This window comes from Cyrtonyx montezumae, unplaced genomic scaffold (genome assembly GCF_038088225.1).
Source record: "Cyrtonyx montezumae isolate F1298 unplaced genomic scaffold, pur_monq_1.0 scaffold_18, whole genome shotgun sequence".
NCBI lineage: Eukaryota > Metazoa > Chordata > Aves > Galliformes > Odontophoridae > Cyrtonyx > Cyrtonyx montezumae.
Window position 1 is genome coordinate 17,362,676 of NW_027071914.1, and position 15,723 is coordinate 17,378,398.

The following is a 15,723-nucleotide window of genomic DNA, read 5'->3' on the forward strand; positions in this document are numbered from 1 at the left end:
GGATCTGCTATTGGCAGAATGGACATGGCTGAATTTTACAGGATAGATGGAAGGATGCTTTTCTGTTGCTCTTGCTTAAGATAACTGTGAAAATGGTACTATTAGTACATATTGGAAATGCAGTAAGATTTTAATAGAAGTATATACAGCTTCTCCAGACTGTGAGCTGCCAACCCTCTTTAGACAAAGGTAGAAGCTTTCCCAACATCTTCTTTAACACTGCTAACACTAGAAAGTCCAATTAAAGTATTTCAAGAAGACATCCTCATACAAGACTACATTGATTGTCTGCTAATATGTATTGAATTTTAGCTAAATACAGCCTCGGGTGCTGTGCTGGAAAGCAGAAGAGCTTGCTGTCCGAGCTCTTAATTCCTTTTATATTGATTTGTCTACTAATGATATAACCTTCTACTCTAATTAACTGACATCTGTATTAGGCTGAACAAGAGCTGTCTGCTTGAAGCTGTCCACTTGTTTGTGTTACAAAATGGGTCCTCCTTTTATGTTTGATTTTGTCCAGATTAGCAATTCTGAGCAAAATATACCATCTAAGAAATGACTTTACTTTTAAATTACTTGTAAAGCAAGTTTGTCTTTCTGCTCTCAACATTCCTACCCATGTACCCAGGGATTATGTTGCTGGTGTGTCTGGCCAGGGCTGGTTCACTGACTAGATGCCCTTCTAATCCTTCTCATTTGATTATTTGTCCCTTTTACTGATTTGAAGCCAGGTGAAAATTCAAGTGGAGGTGGAGTATGAAGACCTTAAGACAGGTGAATAATCTTCTGTGTATGAGGGCATGAGACATTCATCAGATGTAAATGACATTTAACTGAAGTTGAACAAATATATTGGTAGGTATTTGGCAATACATGGGTGCAGTGTCTCAGGCATGGACTCAGATGTGGACGATCCAAATCGTTTATTACAGGTTTTAACATCCCTTATATACTTTCACAATTTCTCTCTTGTAACTTTCCCACCTGCCTTTACATATCAACAATATAACTTCCCAGAACAGTTCTTAACTGTGCATACAGGCGATGATCCAATCAGGGCTGTGAATCTTCCCAAGCCATGCACTCTTCCTCCAATTAGGGCCTGCCATCATGCAGCTTACTTGAACTTGTTTTCCTCTTCTTCTGGAAGTGTCCTTGGTTCTCAGCCTTCCTTTCTCGTGCTGTTTATTCTGTTCCACAGCTGCAGCTCTAAATATACTTTTTGTATTCCCACACATGGGTTTTTGGTTTAGGAAAGAAGTACAACAATGTACTAAAATCACTATGGAAGATGTAGCAATTGCAGTGTATGTTTGGCTGATACTAACAGTGTATGGAATTCCAAAGCCAGCTTGCAGTAGTACCCAGCACAAGGGGTCTGAGGGACTTGGGAGGAACAGGCAGTCCTCTGGAGAGTTGTTGTAGTCCCCAGCTAGAAGCCTAACCTCTGCTGGGAATGACAACATTTGGGTAGAAATAACTCTGAAGCCTAAAATGAGCACAACGCAGAGCAACTGATTCAAACTCACACTTCAGTTTATATTTGCTCCCAGAGTGTTTACTACATAATCCATATGTGGAGGGAGGGATCTCTTCTTCCTTCCCTCCTCCCTCAAGCACCTGGCCTTATTCAAGAGCTGAGAACCAGAGGGTTAGAATAAAGGTGTTTCATTTGCAAAGGGGTTTTTCTATTTCTTTAGGAAGCTTTGCTTCTTCTACTAGGAGAGTCATCTGACAGGCAAAGAAAGTCTTGACACATTAAAGGCACTTTACTTGATGATGCTTTTACTGAAGTGGAGTTCATTTCTGAGGAATATTGAAGATCAGCCGTAACTTGTTGCAGACAGTTTTGTAACCCTTGGCAGGACATGTTCTCCAATTAGCTAAGTTCTGTGACAGCAGAATGTGTTATGATTGAGCTTAAACACTGTTCGTTTACAATGTGTCAGGTTATTGAAGATTCATTCTCTTAAAAGTAGAACTAAGTTACATTACCAAGTATGCAGATCATTTTTACTTGTTTGTGTCATTGCTGATTGAGAACTTTTTTTTGAGAAATGTATAAGTCTATAATGTCTATAACTGTAAATGTGTTAGATTAAGTCTTAGAAATGCATGTCTTAAGAAAAAGGCTTCTGAATTTAAAAATTCATGTTCAAAAATCTGAATTGAAACGTAGGCTTAGGTAGATAACTGAGTAATGCTGTGCTATCATTAATTATAACAGGATTTCTAATGAGATCTGTGCCTGATTTACTGGATGGAAGCTTTAACTTGGTGATGCTTGAGAACAGAGGCTGATCTTAAGCTTTTTGTTTTAGTATTTCAGTCCTGTAAGAGGGGATCTATGTCCCTATGAATATGGTATGAATGTAGCTGATATTTTACTGACAACATTCTAGCAAGTCCCTACATAAGTCATAATCTCTATGCCTCAGGGCCTTTCTTTGTTAAAAATAAGTATAAAACTTGCATCTGCACTGTGATTTGCAGGTCTGTTTTGAAATATGCATAGTAAGAATGAAGTGTTCAGCTCACTAAGGATGTGCTTGTGATGTGGTAACACTGGAGCTCCAAGCTGGATGTAGAATAGCAATAGGTTGTGTAGTATATTTGAGGACCTAGACTGTTTGTGCAATAAAGATTTTGTACAAGATTGGATTGAAGATGAGGAATCTCTTAATAGGCTTTGCAAGTACTTTCATAAAATAACCGTGTTTTATGACTTGAAATTAAGGGAGTGAAATCCAAAAAGCTTAAAGCTGGAAGAATTAGTAACTAATCTTACATTTATACAAAAAAAAAAATTGTTTTATAGCTCTGAAAACATAATGGAGCCCTGGGGATTTGTCATGAGCTCTGAGAGCTGCTAGCACTTAGCAAAATTGACTTCAGTTTACAAAAAAAAAAAAAGAAGAAAAAAAGATAAAAGCTGTTTGGGAGGCTGCAGACCAAGTAACTATATAAATGGTTAAAGACATTTCAGCTCCGAGAAGAGGGTCTCCATGACCTGTAGTGTCAGTATGTAATGGACAAACATAGAAGGAAGGGAATGTAATTTAAGTGCTAGAATGGGGGGGGGGGGAGGGGGGAGTGAAAAGGAGGAGAGTAGAAAAAGTGCAGTGGCACTTTTCTTACTGTTAATTAGAACATTTCTTTAACATAGAGTACATATGAATCTGCAAGCACAATATAGACTATGGCATTAATAGGATTTAAGAGAATAGAATTATGCTGTGTGTGTTATCTGGAATATTTACATGTTCCACTACAGGGAAACATTTACCCATATTCAGACTCATGTTCCAGGGACTTTTGACTCATTTTCCTGAAGTCCTATGTAAATAAAGTACCGACTTGAAGAACCATGGGGTATCAGCTGTAAGTACATAGCCTTTTTTGAAAAGCCCTGGGAAGAATCTCAGATAGGTGACTCTAAATTCACAAGTAGATGTGAAGCCCTCTTGGCTTGTCATACTGTCATTTTCATAGGTGTAAATGTTATGTTCAGCTTATGACTTTTGAATGTTAGATTTTTTAATAGGTGGGGGCATAAGGGAGATAGTCACAATCAGAACCTCATACCGATAATTTATCACACACTTGTTTTTCTGAGGTGCTACGATTTATATGTCTTACAATAACTGAATGACTGTTTTTATTTCAGTGGGATTTAAATTAGTCACTTGTAGATGCCAAGGGAATTTATCCACAACAGCAACTTCAGCATTACAAAACAGACTGCAGCCTTTTTCTAGGTGAATATGTCATTGTAAATCAACAGACTTTAATTTTGGCTCTCTGTATGCATTGCCATGCATGTTTCTCCATGACCAAATATCAAAAAGTTAGGAGTAGGAATAGATACATTTTTGAACAAGAAGCAGTTGGAAAACACTTCTGTTTCCTCCCAGTACACTTCACAGATAAAGAAGTATAGTGCCAGGGAATATGCTAACATCTCTAACTTAGTATCTAATGTGAATCTAAATCTCGTGGCTCAGTGGGGAATGCTAGATGACTGTGGCAGGAGGAAAAAAGCTGAAGCCTCCTGCAACAGTTTAAAACTAAAGTGTTAGGGCTTGTACTTTCTTCAAGAGGATGATATGTGCAACAGAGTATATACGTGAGTGTTGTACTACTAAGATGCAGTAAAAGAAAAATAGGTAAATAGTTCAAAACACTGTAACCTTTTATTGCTTTTTTTATTTTGCTCAGACATTGCTGAGCTATAATTGAAGACTAATTTACTAATTAATTATAATTCAGTCAGATAATCAATAGATTGTCTGTCTTTTTTCTATGTGCAGAGATAACTAATCTTTTTGTGTTCTCCTGAAACTCATTAGCAATTGCTGTTTTAAATTCCTTCTAGAGGCTCCAGCATTTCTCTCAGCTCTTCAAACATCTAGTTGTATGAACTTGGTAAAACAAAGTCAAAGATGATTATCTGTATCAGGATAAGTTATTTGAATGCTGCTTAATGAAATCTGTCATGTGATGGGGAGAAGGGAGCAGCTGCCAAAGGTCATGCCTTTCAGGAAAACAGGTGGAACCAATAAGAAGAAAGTATGAGCCAAAAATCACAGTTATCATCTGCTACCTTAATGGCTGCCTTATTCTGCCCAAAGGTAAAGAGCAAGCTATCAGCACCATTTATCAGGTACACCATTTTAGTATAAGCTTGTTTAAAACCGGGTGGAGCCCGTTTTCGTCTTAATTAGACAATAACTCATTGATTCCAAGTGGGCCTTCATTTTCTAATTATTTAGTACATAATATAATGTCATTAAACATCTTTCAGTGGACAGGATTGCTCTAAAAGCCTTAGCTCCAGAGCTCCAATATTAGGCTTTTGGCAATCATCCCTGTGTGTGAAAAGCAGTGAGTTTGTTTACCAGGAATTTAGATTCACATTACTGGGGGAATTAGCAGTGAGCTATTAGTCTGATACAAGCACTTAACAATTGCTGATCATCTCCTCCTAGCTTGCAGATAATGGAGGTGATCAGCTGTAAATGGAAAGTATGTGGGGCTATTTTCATGAAGGCACTTGGAGAAAGTGCTGTATCCCGTGACCTCTGCTAACCCCAGGGTTTGCAAGAAATCCAAACACCAAATCACTTCCTGGAGTAGAGCTAATCAACCATAAGAAGAGCTTCCATTAGAGACAAACCACGGTCAAACGGCCCTCCCTCATCTGAAAAAAGGTTCAGCCACGAAGTCCCTGAGGTAGGGGTGATTAGCCCCTGATCATATTTACTAGTACACATTTTGATGGAAGAAGCAACTGTAGAGCAGCAGCTGGCTCTCATTCCATAGCAGTACTGAATGACTGTATCATGCTTAGTACTGCTCTTTGGCTTCCTGCTTCGCTGTTGTCCTCAAAAGTTTTGTCTGGAACATCCCAAAGATTACTTGGAGAGTTTTCTCTCGTGTTCCTGTGTAATCACAGAATGGCCTGGGTTGAAAAGAACCTCGAAGAGCTTCTCCCCCCCCCCCCCCCCCCCCGCCATGGGCAGGGTCACCAACCACTAGAACAGGCTGCCCACAGCCACTTCCAGCCTTGCCTTGAATGCTTCTAGGGATGGGGCAGCTGCAACCTCTCTGGGCAACCTGTTCCAGTGCATCACCACCCTCCAAGTGAAAAACTTCCTCCTAACATCCAATCTAAACCTCCTGTCTTAATTTAAAGCCATCCCCCCTCATCCTATCACTATCAAGCCATATAAAGTCATTCCCTCTCCTGTTTGTACACAGGGTTCTGCAGCCAAGCATTACAGTTTGAGGTAAAACTTAGCTTTTTTCCATATCTGTGATATAGATTGTGCCCCATTTAAAAAGAATACCTCAGCCACTTCATCCTTCCTGAAACATAAGCATTCACTGTGGGAAGTGGGAATGATTTTAATGAAGTAAGGCTGTGCTAGTTCAGGGATTTGGAATTCAAGGCTTATTTCTTGCATCAATATTTCTTGCATCAACTTGCTTGTGACATTTGGCAGGAAACATCTGTCAGTTCTCTCACTTGTCAGATAAGACTGACTCATAGTGACTGAGCTTGCTGCTTGAGAAGAGCTATGTTAATGTTCTCTGTAAATGCTATGTTAGACCATGTTAAGAAGTCTAAAGCCATGTCAGATTTCTAGGTGTCACATCTGAAATCTGACAGATGTCTGTATAAGCTGTTGTTGACATTACTTTGTAAGAGATTTCTTTCCCATAATGGCTCCATCAGGAGGACACAAGCAATGCAGCTTCTACTAAGTGCACAGGAAGGCAGAAGACTTCTAAAATTGCAAGATACATTTTATTAGTGAGTTTTGGTATTATTTTACACTCTTAAAAATAATTTACATTACAACAAATAGGAGGTTTCTTCCTTTTGTATGCTTGCTGAGGTCTCAATGTTAAGACTGTCAGAACACAGAGTTTCTATTATATTTTTGTATTTAGAGCAAGGTGCTTGTAGGATGTTGTATTCCAGTTTCAAGTGAATAAATGCTGAGGTTTTTATGTTTTACTCTTGTCTTTTGTACATTGCCTTGCATTACAGATAGTAGGAATTGTTTTGAAAGGGCTGCAGTGCTGGCAGAACTGGAGTTACTGACATTAAACTTTTTAGTAGTAGCTGTGCATGCATGTATGCTGTGACATTGAGCAGCTCTGGTATCTGGAGGTTAGGTGTTTACAAATCCATTTTCATTTAGATTTTTTTTATACACATCAGAGTAATTAGCTGTCAGTGCAGATGTGTTTAGAGGTGAATTTTGCTTCTAATTATTGATGAACAATTCTAAGAGGCAGCCATGTATATAAAAGTGCATATGAACATGGAAAAGAGACATTTGAAGAAAATGCTGTGTTCTGTTTAGAGCAGGATTTTGTCAGACTGTAAAGCATTTTTCCTGTGCAATCCAGGCTGCAATTGCAATCAATAACCTTAGTGGTGTAAGGGATTAGAAGTCCACAGTGTGATGAGTATGAACAACAAAATAATAGCTTTTCCCAAATCAACTTGATTTAAAGCACTAAAGTGTGGAAAGAGGAGAGCTTACAATGCAGATGAATAGAAGATGGATGCTGCTCAGGGAAAACTATTCCATCTTTCTTATAAGAGTTCACACTGATTTGTGGAGTATTGTAAAGAACGTCTTCTTCTTCCCTGTCATTCACAAGTCATCTCTGGAGGTGACTGAACATGCATTATGGTTTCAGCCCCACCGTATGAAGAACAGCCAAATGTAGATCTTGGAGTCCTATAATAACATAGGCTGCTTTCATTAAAGAGAGGTAGGAAACATGGAAACAATGCTGTCTCTTCCATCACATAGCCATGTTTCAGTAGATAGCAGGAAATACCAGCATTCCTACTCCTCTTAGTTAAGCTCATAGAATCACCAGCGTTGGAAACCCCCCCCCCCGAGATCATCCAGTCCTATTGTCTACCCACCTCCAATATTTCCCCACTAAACCATGTCTCTTAGCACAGCATTTAAACCTTCCTTGAACGCTTAAATTTAAAACCTTCCTTGAATGGTGACTCAGCTGTCTCCCTGAGCAGCCCATTCCAGTGGCTGACAGCTCTTTCAGAGAAGAAATTTTTCCTAATATCCAACGTGAGCCTCCCCTGGTGCAACTTGAGGCCATTCCCTCTAGTCTTACTACTAATTATGTGGGAGAAAAGTCTGACTCCTCACCTCACCATAAGCTCCTTTCAGGTAGTTGAAGAGAACTAAAGGTCTCCCCTAAGCCTCCTCTCAAGATGATGTGATGCTTGTTCCTTCTGTATGGAGATGCGGTGTTGCTACTCTATGCAACAGAGGAGCATCTATTCCATGCAATCATTTCCCTGCCCTACCTGCCCAAGAAGATAAGAGAAGGCTGGAATTTGAAATGGCAGTATTACCACTGCATAGAAGGACAGCTACTCTGAGATACATGCAGCAATAGAAGATTTTCTAGTAAGAAGCGTCTGATAGTGCCTGAGAACCAAAACCTATTGCCTAGATGATATCTTCATGGGGTATAGATAAAACAGAGTAAAAAGAAATAGCCACTTATTCTGCATCTATTCAGGACTGTTATATTGCTCAGCTATGCATAATATTGTCCAGATCTGTTGTATTTCATAGGATGAACAAGAGGCACTATATGTGTGTACGGAGAAGCTGCTTTAAGCTGAGTTTCTAGCTATCCTGATAAGTGTGGGTTGGCTGATGAGGCAATTCTTGCACACAATTGATTGTGGACTATTAAACTATGCTCAGAAATCAATATTCACTTAACACCACATTCTAACAGGCCAATATAGCATAAAATGACAGCAGTTATACAGTGCATGTTTACATTCAGAATAAGCAGATCACGAAGTAAAATTTGGCAGAGGAGGAGACTGGCAGGAGGTGAAAGGGGAAAATGACAACTTCAGTGTGTGGAGAGGCACAAACTAGTTCTGGCTCCTGGAGGCTTTTGCAACTGAATGACCCAGGGGATCTGTGGTGAACAGAGCATCAACTTCCCTAGGCATTCCTAAAAAGGTTTGGCCTGAGGTCTGGCAAGGACATCCTTGGCTAGGTAAATTTACTAGGATTGAGTACAGGAATCCCTACTAATCCACAAAACGCAAGTCTGTTGCTATCCATGATAAAGAATGATATGTATAGTTACAAGGGGCAAAACAGAAAGGAGCACGAATGTAGGCTGGAGCATAGTGTCATCAGAGTGCAATGGTATTTTTCATATGTTTAAAAGAATGAATTTGTAAAAAAAAAATATAAGGGAACTGAAAGTAATTGAGAAGCGGTGTTGTACAGGGATTTTATGCTCATGCTTACTTAGCTTTACTTGCAACAACCCTGCAGTGAAGACTTCCAGTCTTAATCATAGAATTGCCGGCATTGGAAAAGACCCCCGAGATCATCCAGTCCCTCCATCTACCCACCTCCAATATTTCCCCACTAAACCATGTCTCTTAGTACAACATCTAAACCTTTCTTGAACACCTCCAGGGATGGTGACTCAGCCATTTCCCTGAGTAGCCCATTCCAGTGGCTTGACCATGCTTTCAGAGGAGAAATTTTTCCTAATATCCAACCTGAGCCTCCCCTGGTGCAACTTGAGGCCATTCCCTCTAGTCCTATCACTACTTATACAGGAGAAGAGGCTGACTCTCACCTCACCACAATCCCCTTTCAGGTAGTTGTAGAGAGCGATAAGATCTCCCCTGAGCCTCCTCTTTTCCAGACTGAACAATCCCAGTTCCCTCAGCCACTCCTCATAAGCTGTGCTCCAGACCCTTCACCAGCTTCATTGTCCTCCTCTGGACATGCTCCAGGGCCTCAATGTCTTTCTAGTAGTGACGGGCCCAAAACTGAGCACAGTACCCGAGGTACAGCCTCACCAGTGCTGAATACAGGGCCTATCATTTCTCTGCTCCTGCTGGCAACACTATTTCTTACACTAGCCAGGATACCATTGGTCTTCTTGGCTGCCTGGGCATGGCTCGTGTTTAGCCGAGCATCGACCAACACCCCCAGCTCCATTTCTTCCAGGCAGTCTTCCAGCCGCTCTGCCCCAAGACTGTAGTGTTACCTGGGGTTGTTGTGGCCCAAGTGCAGGACCCGGCACTTAGGGATGGTATGTTGTACTCCATGTCTAAAGAAGAGCTCAGATAGGTAGGGTGGTAGGAAGCAGTGTTATGTGCATCCCTCTAGTTAGAAACCTAACCCCACTCAAGTTCTGACTTTTGTTTTAAAATACCGTGGATGAATATTAGCCTGACTGTTACTCAAAATGCTAAATGTGGCAGAAGTAATGGTGGGCTCCAGATCTTCATCACTCAGTGCAGACAGATTGAAGGAAAGTGGGGGGGTCGTTTTCAGTGAGTGCAGTTATAGGTTAAGGCTGTTTCCTTCCTCTTTTACAGAGGCCTTTTGTTTCTTGAGGGTAAATCAGTAATGGGAGGTGTCTGGATATGAGATAAGATTAATATGGGAAGGAAAGAAGTCATTTATGCCAAGTTAAAGTGGGCTCAGCAACACGGGAAGAAATAGAGACAGAGATGGCCAAGAAACAGCAGCTCCAGAATATACAGAGGAGGCCATAGGCAAACTTCTGTGTTCAGAGGTGTCTTGCTGTGTCTTCACTTCGGCCACCTAGGAAATGAAAAGGAGGAATGAATCCCAGTTAGTCCCATTTGTGCTCAAACACAGACAGCAGTAGGGCCTCCTGCTCTGGACTCTGATATGAGACTGTGGAAAACTGCACCCGGGCAGCCTGGCCTCCAATTTCTACTTGCCTGGGGAAGGAATATCATGACTCAAAGCAGTCTATATTTTTGCATGCATATGGCATCCCTCACTTCGATGTCCAGAATCACACTTTCCCAGATACAGGGTTTTTCAACTACTGTCTACAGGCCACTTGACCTGACACTTACTGGAGGCAACAAAACAATGCATACCTGGGACATTTCTGAAGCAAGAGATGTGCTTGCACTGTCTCCTTGGAAGCTTAGGGAAGATGAGTAAAATAAGTCTTTCTGTCTTTCCAGACCTGTCAGCTTCTGGTACATTTGAGACCAAATAGCATTTTCTGCAAACAGAAGCAAAGCAAGTCTTATTGTGCTTTTCTTGTACACACCTTGTATTCTACTGAATAGAAGTCTAGACTAGTTTTATAGGAAAGGCATTCAGCCTGTATGACTTTGATTTAGAAAATACATATTCTGTTTTAGTAGATAGCATGTTACTTTGTGGGTTTACTTGTGAAGTTTAGAGCAGACTGCAAAGCAATTTTCACTGTATTTAAGGACCTTGGGGTCTCTATGGGACTCTCCCATCTGTCTATTCTGTAAGTGGCAAGGATGTAAGTGGCAATGTAAGTGGCAAGCAAAATTCACCTCTAAACACATCTGCACTGACAGCTAATTACTCTGATGTGTATAAAAAAATCTAAATGAAAATGGATTTGTAAACACCTAACCTCCAAAAGCTATAGTGCTGTGTGTAAGGTTTTTTGGTACAGCAGTAGGTAGATTTAAATATTAATCTTCTTTATCTAGCAATGGTGGTTTATCTGTTTGATATACTTTAGAAACTTACAATCATAAAATAGTTAAATCTTATTAAGATCTGCTTATAGGCTAGGGAGATAAACAAAATACAGACTTAGCATTACATACATCGTCGAATACCCCAAGTTGGAAGGGACGCACAAGGACCATCGAGTCCACCTCCCAGCTCCACAAAGGAAATATTTGGACATAACCTGATTTGTGGAACTGCTGTGCTGCTGAATCTACTGACAAGGACTGTGTCAGGAGCTACATATCTTGGCAAAATAAGGGCCAAAGATGAGCACAGGATGTTCAGAAGGCTGAAGCACCTCTCCTACCACGACAGGCTGAGGAAGCTTGGCTTGTTCAGTCTGGAGAAGAGAAGGCTCCAGGGAGACCTCATTACAGCCTTCCAGTATTTAAAGGAGATTATAATCAGGAAGGAAAACAACTTTTTACACAGCCTGATAGTGATAGGACAAGGGGAAACAGTTTTAAAATAAAGGAGGGAAGATTTAGGTTAGATGTTGGGGAAGTTTTTTTCACTGAGTGGTGTGAATGCTGGAACAGGCTGACCAAAGAGATTGTGGATACCCCATCCCTGGACATGTTTGAGGATGGGGCCCTGGGCAACCTGATCTAGTGCTTGATCTAGCAATTGGCAACCCAGCCCATGGCAGGGTGGTTGGAACTAGATGGTCTTTAAGGTCCCTTACAACCCAAGCAGTTCTATGATTCTATGAAAGGACCAAGAGGGGGAACCAAAACACCATGATCCTGGTCCATTGATGTGACAACTCAACAACCTATGGATACAGCATGTCTGATCTCCCCAGGGTGTTGCTTTTTTTCCAACCCCTTTGAGTGCTGTTTGTGTATAGTTTCATAAGTGTAAGCTAGAGCAGTGCAGCATAGGATCTTGAAATCAACAGGTTTTGAACTTAGCTGTGCTCAGTTGTTTCCCCAGTTTCGTGACATACTGCTTACCAAGGCATTTGTTGCTCTCAAACATGCCAAGTATCTGGTCACACTTCTCCTTCTGGTTGCCACTGCTTTCACAGGTACACCACAGGGAGACCTCTACGCTGGAGTTACTGATGTAGTTGGGTGTCATAGGCGTGCCTGTTCCAAGCCCCCAGAAACAGGAATCAGGATTTACTTAAAGTGAAAGAATCATGATGAGTGCTCTTATCCTAAAGGCAATGCTGCCCTAGAGGCAAAAGCCTTCCGTTCCTCAGAACAGGCCAAGAGCCCCTCCAAGGTGACCCACATCTGGTGAACATACGTGCATGCTGCTCTGTGAGAAAGGGTGGAGATTGCTACCCCTGACTCAGTCAATCTGATGATGAAGCACACTGATAACCAAACTTCATGAAAACATTAGACTGAACGATGTGAAACATCTGCAGAGATTCAACAGCAGTACTGGCACATGGCAGCAAAAGGCTCTCCTAATTCTCATGTAGCTGGCAGCACTCTGTGGCCAAATGCTTTTTGTTGCCAAAGAAGTGCTGCACAGCTGTAGTGTGCCATTCAGAGCACTGAATTTGTTTGGTATGAAAACAGTAAAAACGACTGAAAACATAGAAGATATAGTCTAGAATTACAGCTTCTGAGATATTTATTACTGCATTTTGTAGCTTTTTCTTTGAGCCACTCTGAAAAAAAGCAATTTGGCAGTGAATACCTCGTAACTAAAGACAACCTTCCATTCAACAGCTGGTAGTGCCTTGTGTAACAGTCATTCTGACTGACTTTGAGGAGATAGTGCATACAAAGTTAATCCAGCATGAGTCTAAACATCAAGCAACAAGGGACTGTCAGCTTTAACAATGATCTTACAGCTGGATTCTGCTGTGATTGCAGCTCCATCAGCAGGAATAACTTAATCCATACAAACCAAGAAAGACTCAGCAGACAGGTATTTAGAGCACTTTGCATCAGCTGGTGATGCAAACAGGAGTGCAAGAAGCCCAAGCTAGTGCTGCTGCTTTGCTAGCAGAGGGTGGGACCAAGCAGACTGATAAATGCCATGAAGGAGCTCTCTTTGTGCTGCATTTAGCTCAGAAACAAGAGGGAGCACTAGCGTACTTAGGCTAAGGTATATTCATTGGCATGCTGAGCACTATAACCCACAGCAAAGCAAGACGGACCCACAGTATAACAATGTGGTTACAAGTTTGTTGCCTGAAGGTAAGCCTGTATGTTCCTGTGGGTATCACTTACCAATCATCCCCATGTAAGCCTGCAGGCATGCAGCATGGTTGTGCTGAAAGCAACTGTCTGGGGACATATCTGCAGGTTGGCAGTTTTGTTGGAAATCAGCCAGTCGGGATCTGTAGGAACGAGAATGAGACGATCAGTGTCTGTGTCACTCTTCTCTGGTAGCTAGTGCCTGCTGCTGCTAGACCTACTTGCAGATATGGTCTTCCAAGCAGGAGTCCAGAAGCCAAAGGCAATTGGGTTTGGTGCTGTACTGAAAGGAACAGTCAGGAACAATAGTTTTCCGTCGTCGTTCTCCACAAAGTTCATCCTGACATGGACAGAATAGGATCCTTCTAGTGAAATCCTCAGGGACTTTCTCAAAGAAATTTCTTAGCCCTCGATGGCATTTGCGACGGTCACACGTGTCCTCACTTCCTGCCCCTCTGGTGCAGATTGAAGCATAGTCTGTGCGCAGCCGAACACACTTCTTGCTCAAATTACAGACATGTGTTGCTTTCAGGCATGGGTTTGTTGCATCTCCTGCTAACTGAGAGCCTATAAAGCCAAAATAAATCTGTAAACAAAGAAGTAAATCACCAGAAGAAACTTAATATAGAAATAGGAGTAGCCCTTACTTGATGGTCAAATTGGGAACATCGAAATGAACAAAGTCCAGCTATGTGCTAGTACTATGACATTACAGTGATGCTAGTTACAAAATCGTATATTTTATTAGTTAACGTTAGAACGGTTTTATTTAGAGAATACATTATTGTGAGTTACTCCCTGTTTCATTGGCCTAGGTCTGTAACTGTATTTACATTTAGAGTGCAAACACAGGCAAGTATCCTGAGCAGGCATTCATCTAATTAAAAGGACAATCACCTCAAATCATTATTATTAATAATCTTCAGCTCCTGAAAAGGTAAGAAAGGCAAGCATTGTATCATGTAGCTGTTACAAATTATTACCTGATACCAGAGCTGCCAGTTCATTATAATCTGTTTTCCAGTGCTCTTCAATTGCTGGATTCTCATAGGGAGAGGTTTCCAAATTGAAATAACCTGGACAAGACACAAGGTGTTTTATGCAATGAGAGACACGACTTATGATGAGCTTTTTATTCGTGTTTCTTCACTCTGGAGTTCAGAGATGTTCTGTCCTGCTGAAAGCTAAATGCTAAGAATGGTTCTGCTGGAGATGCAAAAGTGTTATTGTGTAGCAACAGCATAATATTTTGTCATTGGATTTCCTCTGGCTGGAATTTGGCCTATTTTGAAGTTAGCTTTTTTCAGACTCGGTGCTAATGAGATGTACAGGACAGGTAGTTCCTGGTGACAGGCCATTAGAAGCATCCCAATAAAGCTGGAGAGAAGCAAAATGCTGCTCAGGGATGCCATTACAGTATGTGATAATCTCACAACCATTTTCAGTAACAGACAGATGTAAACATTTTGAGGTGATTTTCACAGCACTACAGTTAAGTAATTGTCTCAGAGTTGCTATCTTGGTTTGTCAGGGTCCCTGGTGTATTTAAGGGGCAAGTCTCAGACCAGATCGGTTTTCTGTGTGTATCATATAGAGCAGTAATGATCAGGAAACCAAAGGAGTAACTTCAGAATTGGGAAGTGGCCTTTCACCTTTGCTTTCAGGTGGGAGGGGAAGAGTTGATCCATACTAGTACCTTCTACATTTATATTGTCTCACCATCTGTCATGCTGGAGTGAACGGTCCAGAAAATGCGCAGGCAATGCTCCTGTCTCTTCATGCGCCGATGGCACTTGCAGTTCAGTAAAGAGCTGTTCCCAAGGTATAGCTCTGCATTCAGACATCTGACCCTGCTATCATGATCCAGCGCAAGGAAGCGAGTCTTAGCAAGGTCACAGTTTTCCAGAGTCCTGTAGGTGGCATTGCAGATGGAGTCTAAGAGGCACAGCTGTTCTGCTACTATGCAATCACTGCGTGGCAGAGACAGAAAGTGACCTGGTAAAGAAAGGAGAAGACTGTTAGGATTTCATTCATGTTAAATGCCACACAGGCACCTTGTCATTGTTCTGTAGGTGTCCTCCGTAAGAACTCAAGAGGCAGAACTGGTTAGAGTCCTTCAAATTGGAGTAGTATGGAGCAAGAACTATCTCCATTTAGAAACAAAAGAATAAGTATTAGCATGTGAAAGAAGAACAAAAGATTAGTGATAAATCTCCAAAATGATTTTGTTTAATAACATCTCCTCCCTTTTTCTTTTTAATACAACTTTTCAACTTGTCTAGGATCAGAGGTGGCTCTCTATTTTCCAAGAGCAGTAAGTTCCTAAGGAAACCATGGCTTTGCTGAGGCCTTCTTTGAAGAAGCTCTCCTATCTGGGCAATAAGAAGCTTAGTGAAATAAGCAATACTATAACATCACACTGTGTAAGTCAGAGCTGTTTTGTTGCTAAGTACATAGGTCACTCTGAA

At 41.2% G+C, this 15,723-nt stretch overlaps 1 protein-coding gene across 1 annotated transcript; it reads right to left on the bottom strand.

Annotated features, from left to right (window-relative positions):
* Positions 1-9,872: 9,872 nt before the first annotated feature.
* GFRA3 (GDNF family receptor alpha 3) lies at positions 9,873-15,116 on the bottom strand. The gene is made up of 7 exons (XM_065734935.1): positions 14,975-15,116; positions 14,239-14,331; positions 13,477-13,822; positions 13,289-13,398; positions 12,050-12,184; positions 10,469-10,599; positions 9,873-10,160 (listed from the first exon to the last, which is right to left on the bottom strand). Exons 1-7 carry the CDS (start codon positions 15,033-15,035, stop codon positions 10,026-10,028), a joined length of 1,011 nt encoding a protein of 336 aa, XP_065591007.1. The 5' UTR covers positions 15,036-15,116; the 3' UTR covers positions 9,873-10,025.
* Positions 15,117-15,723: the final 607 nt, after the last annotated feature.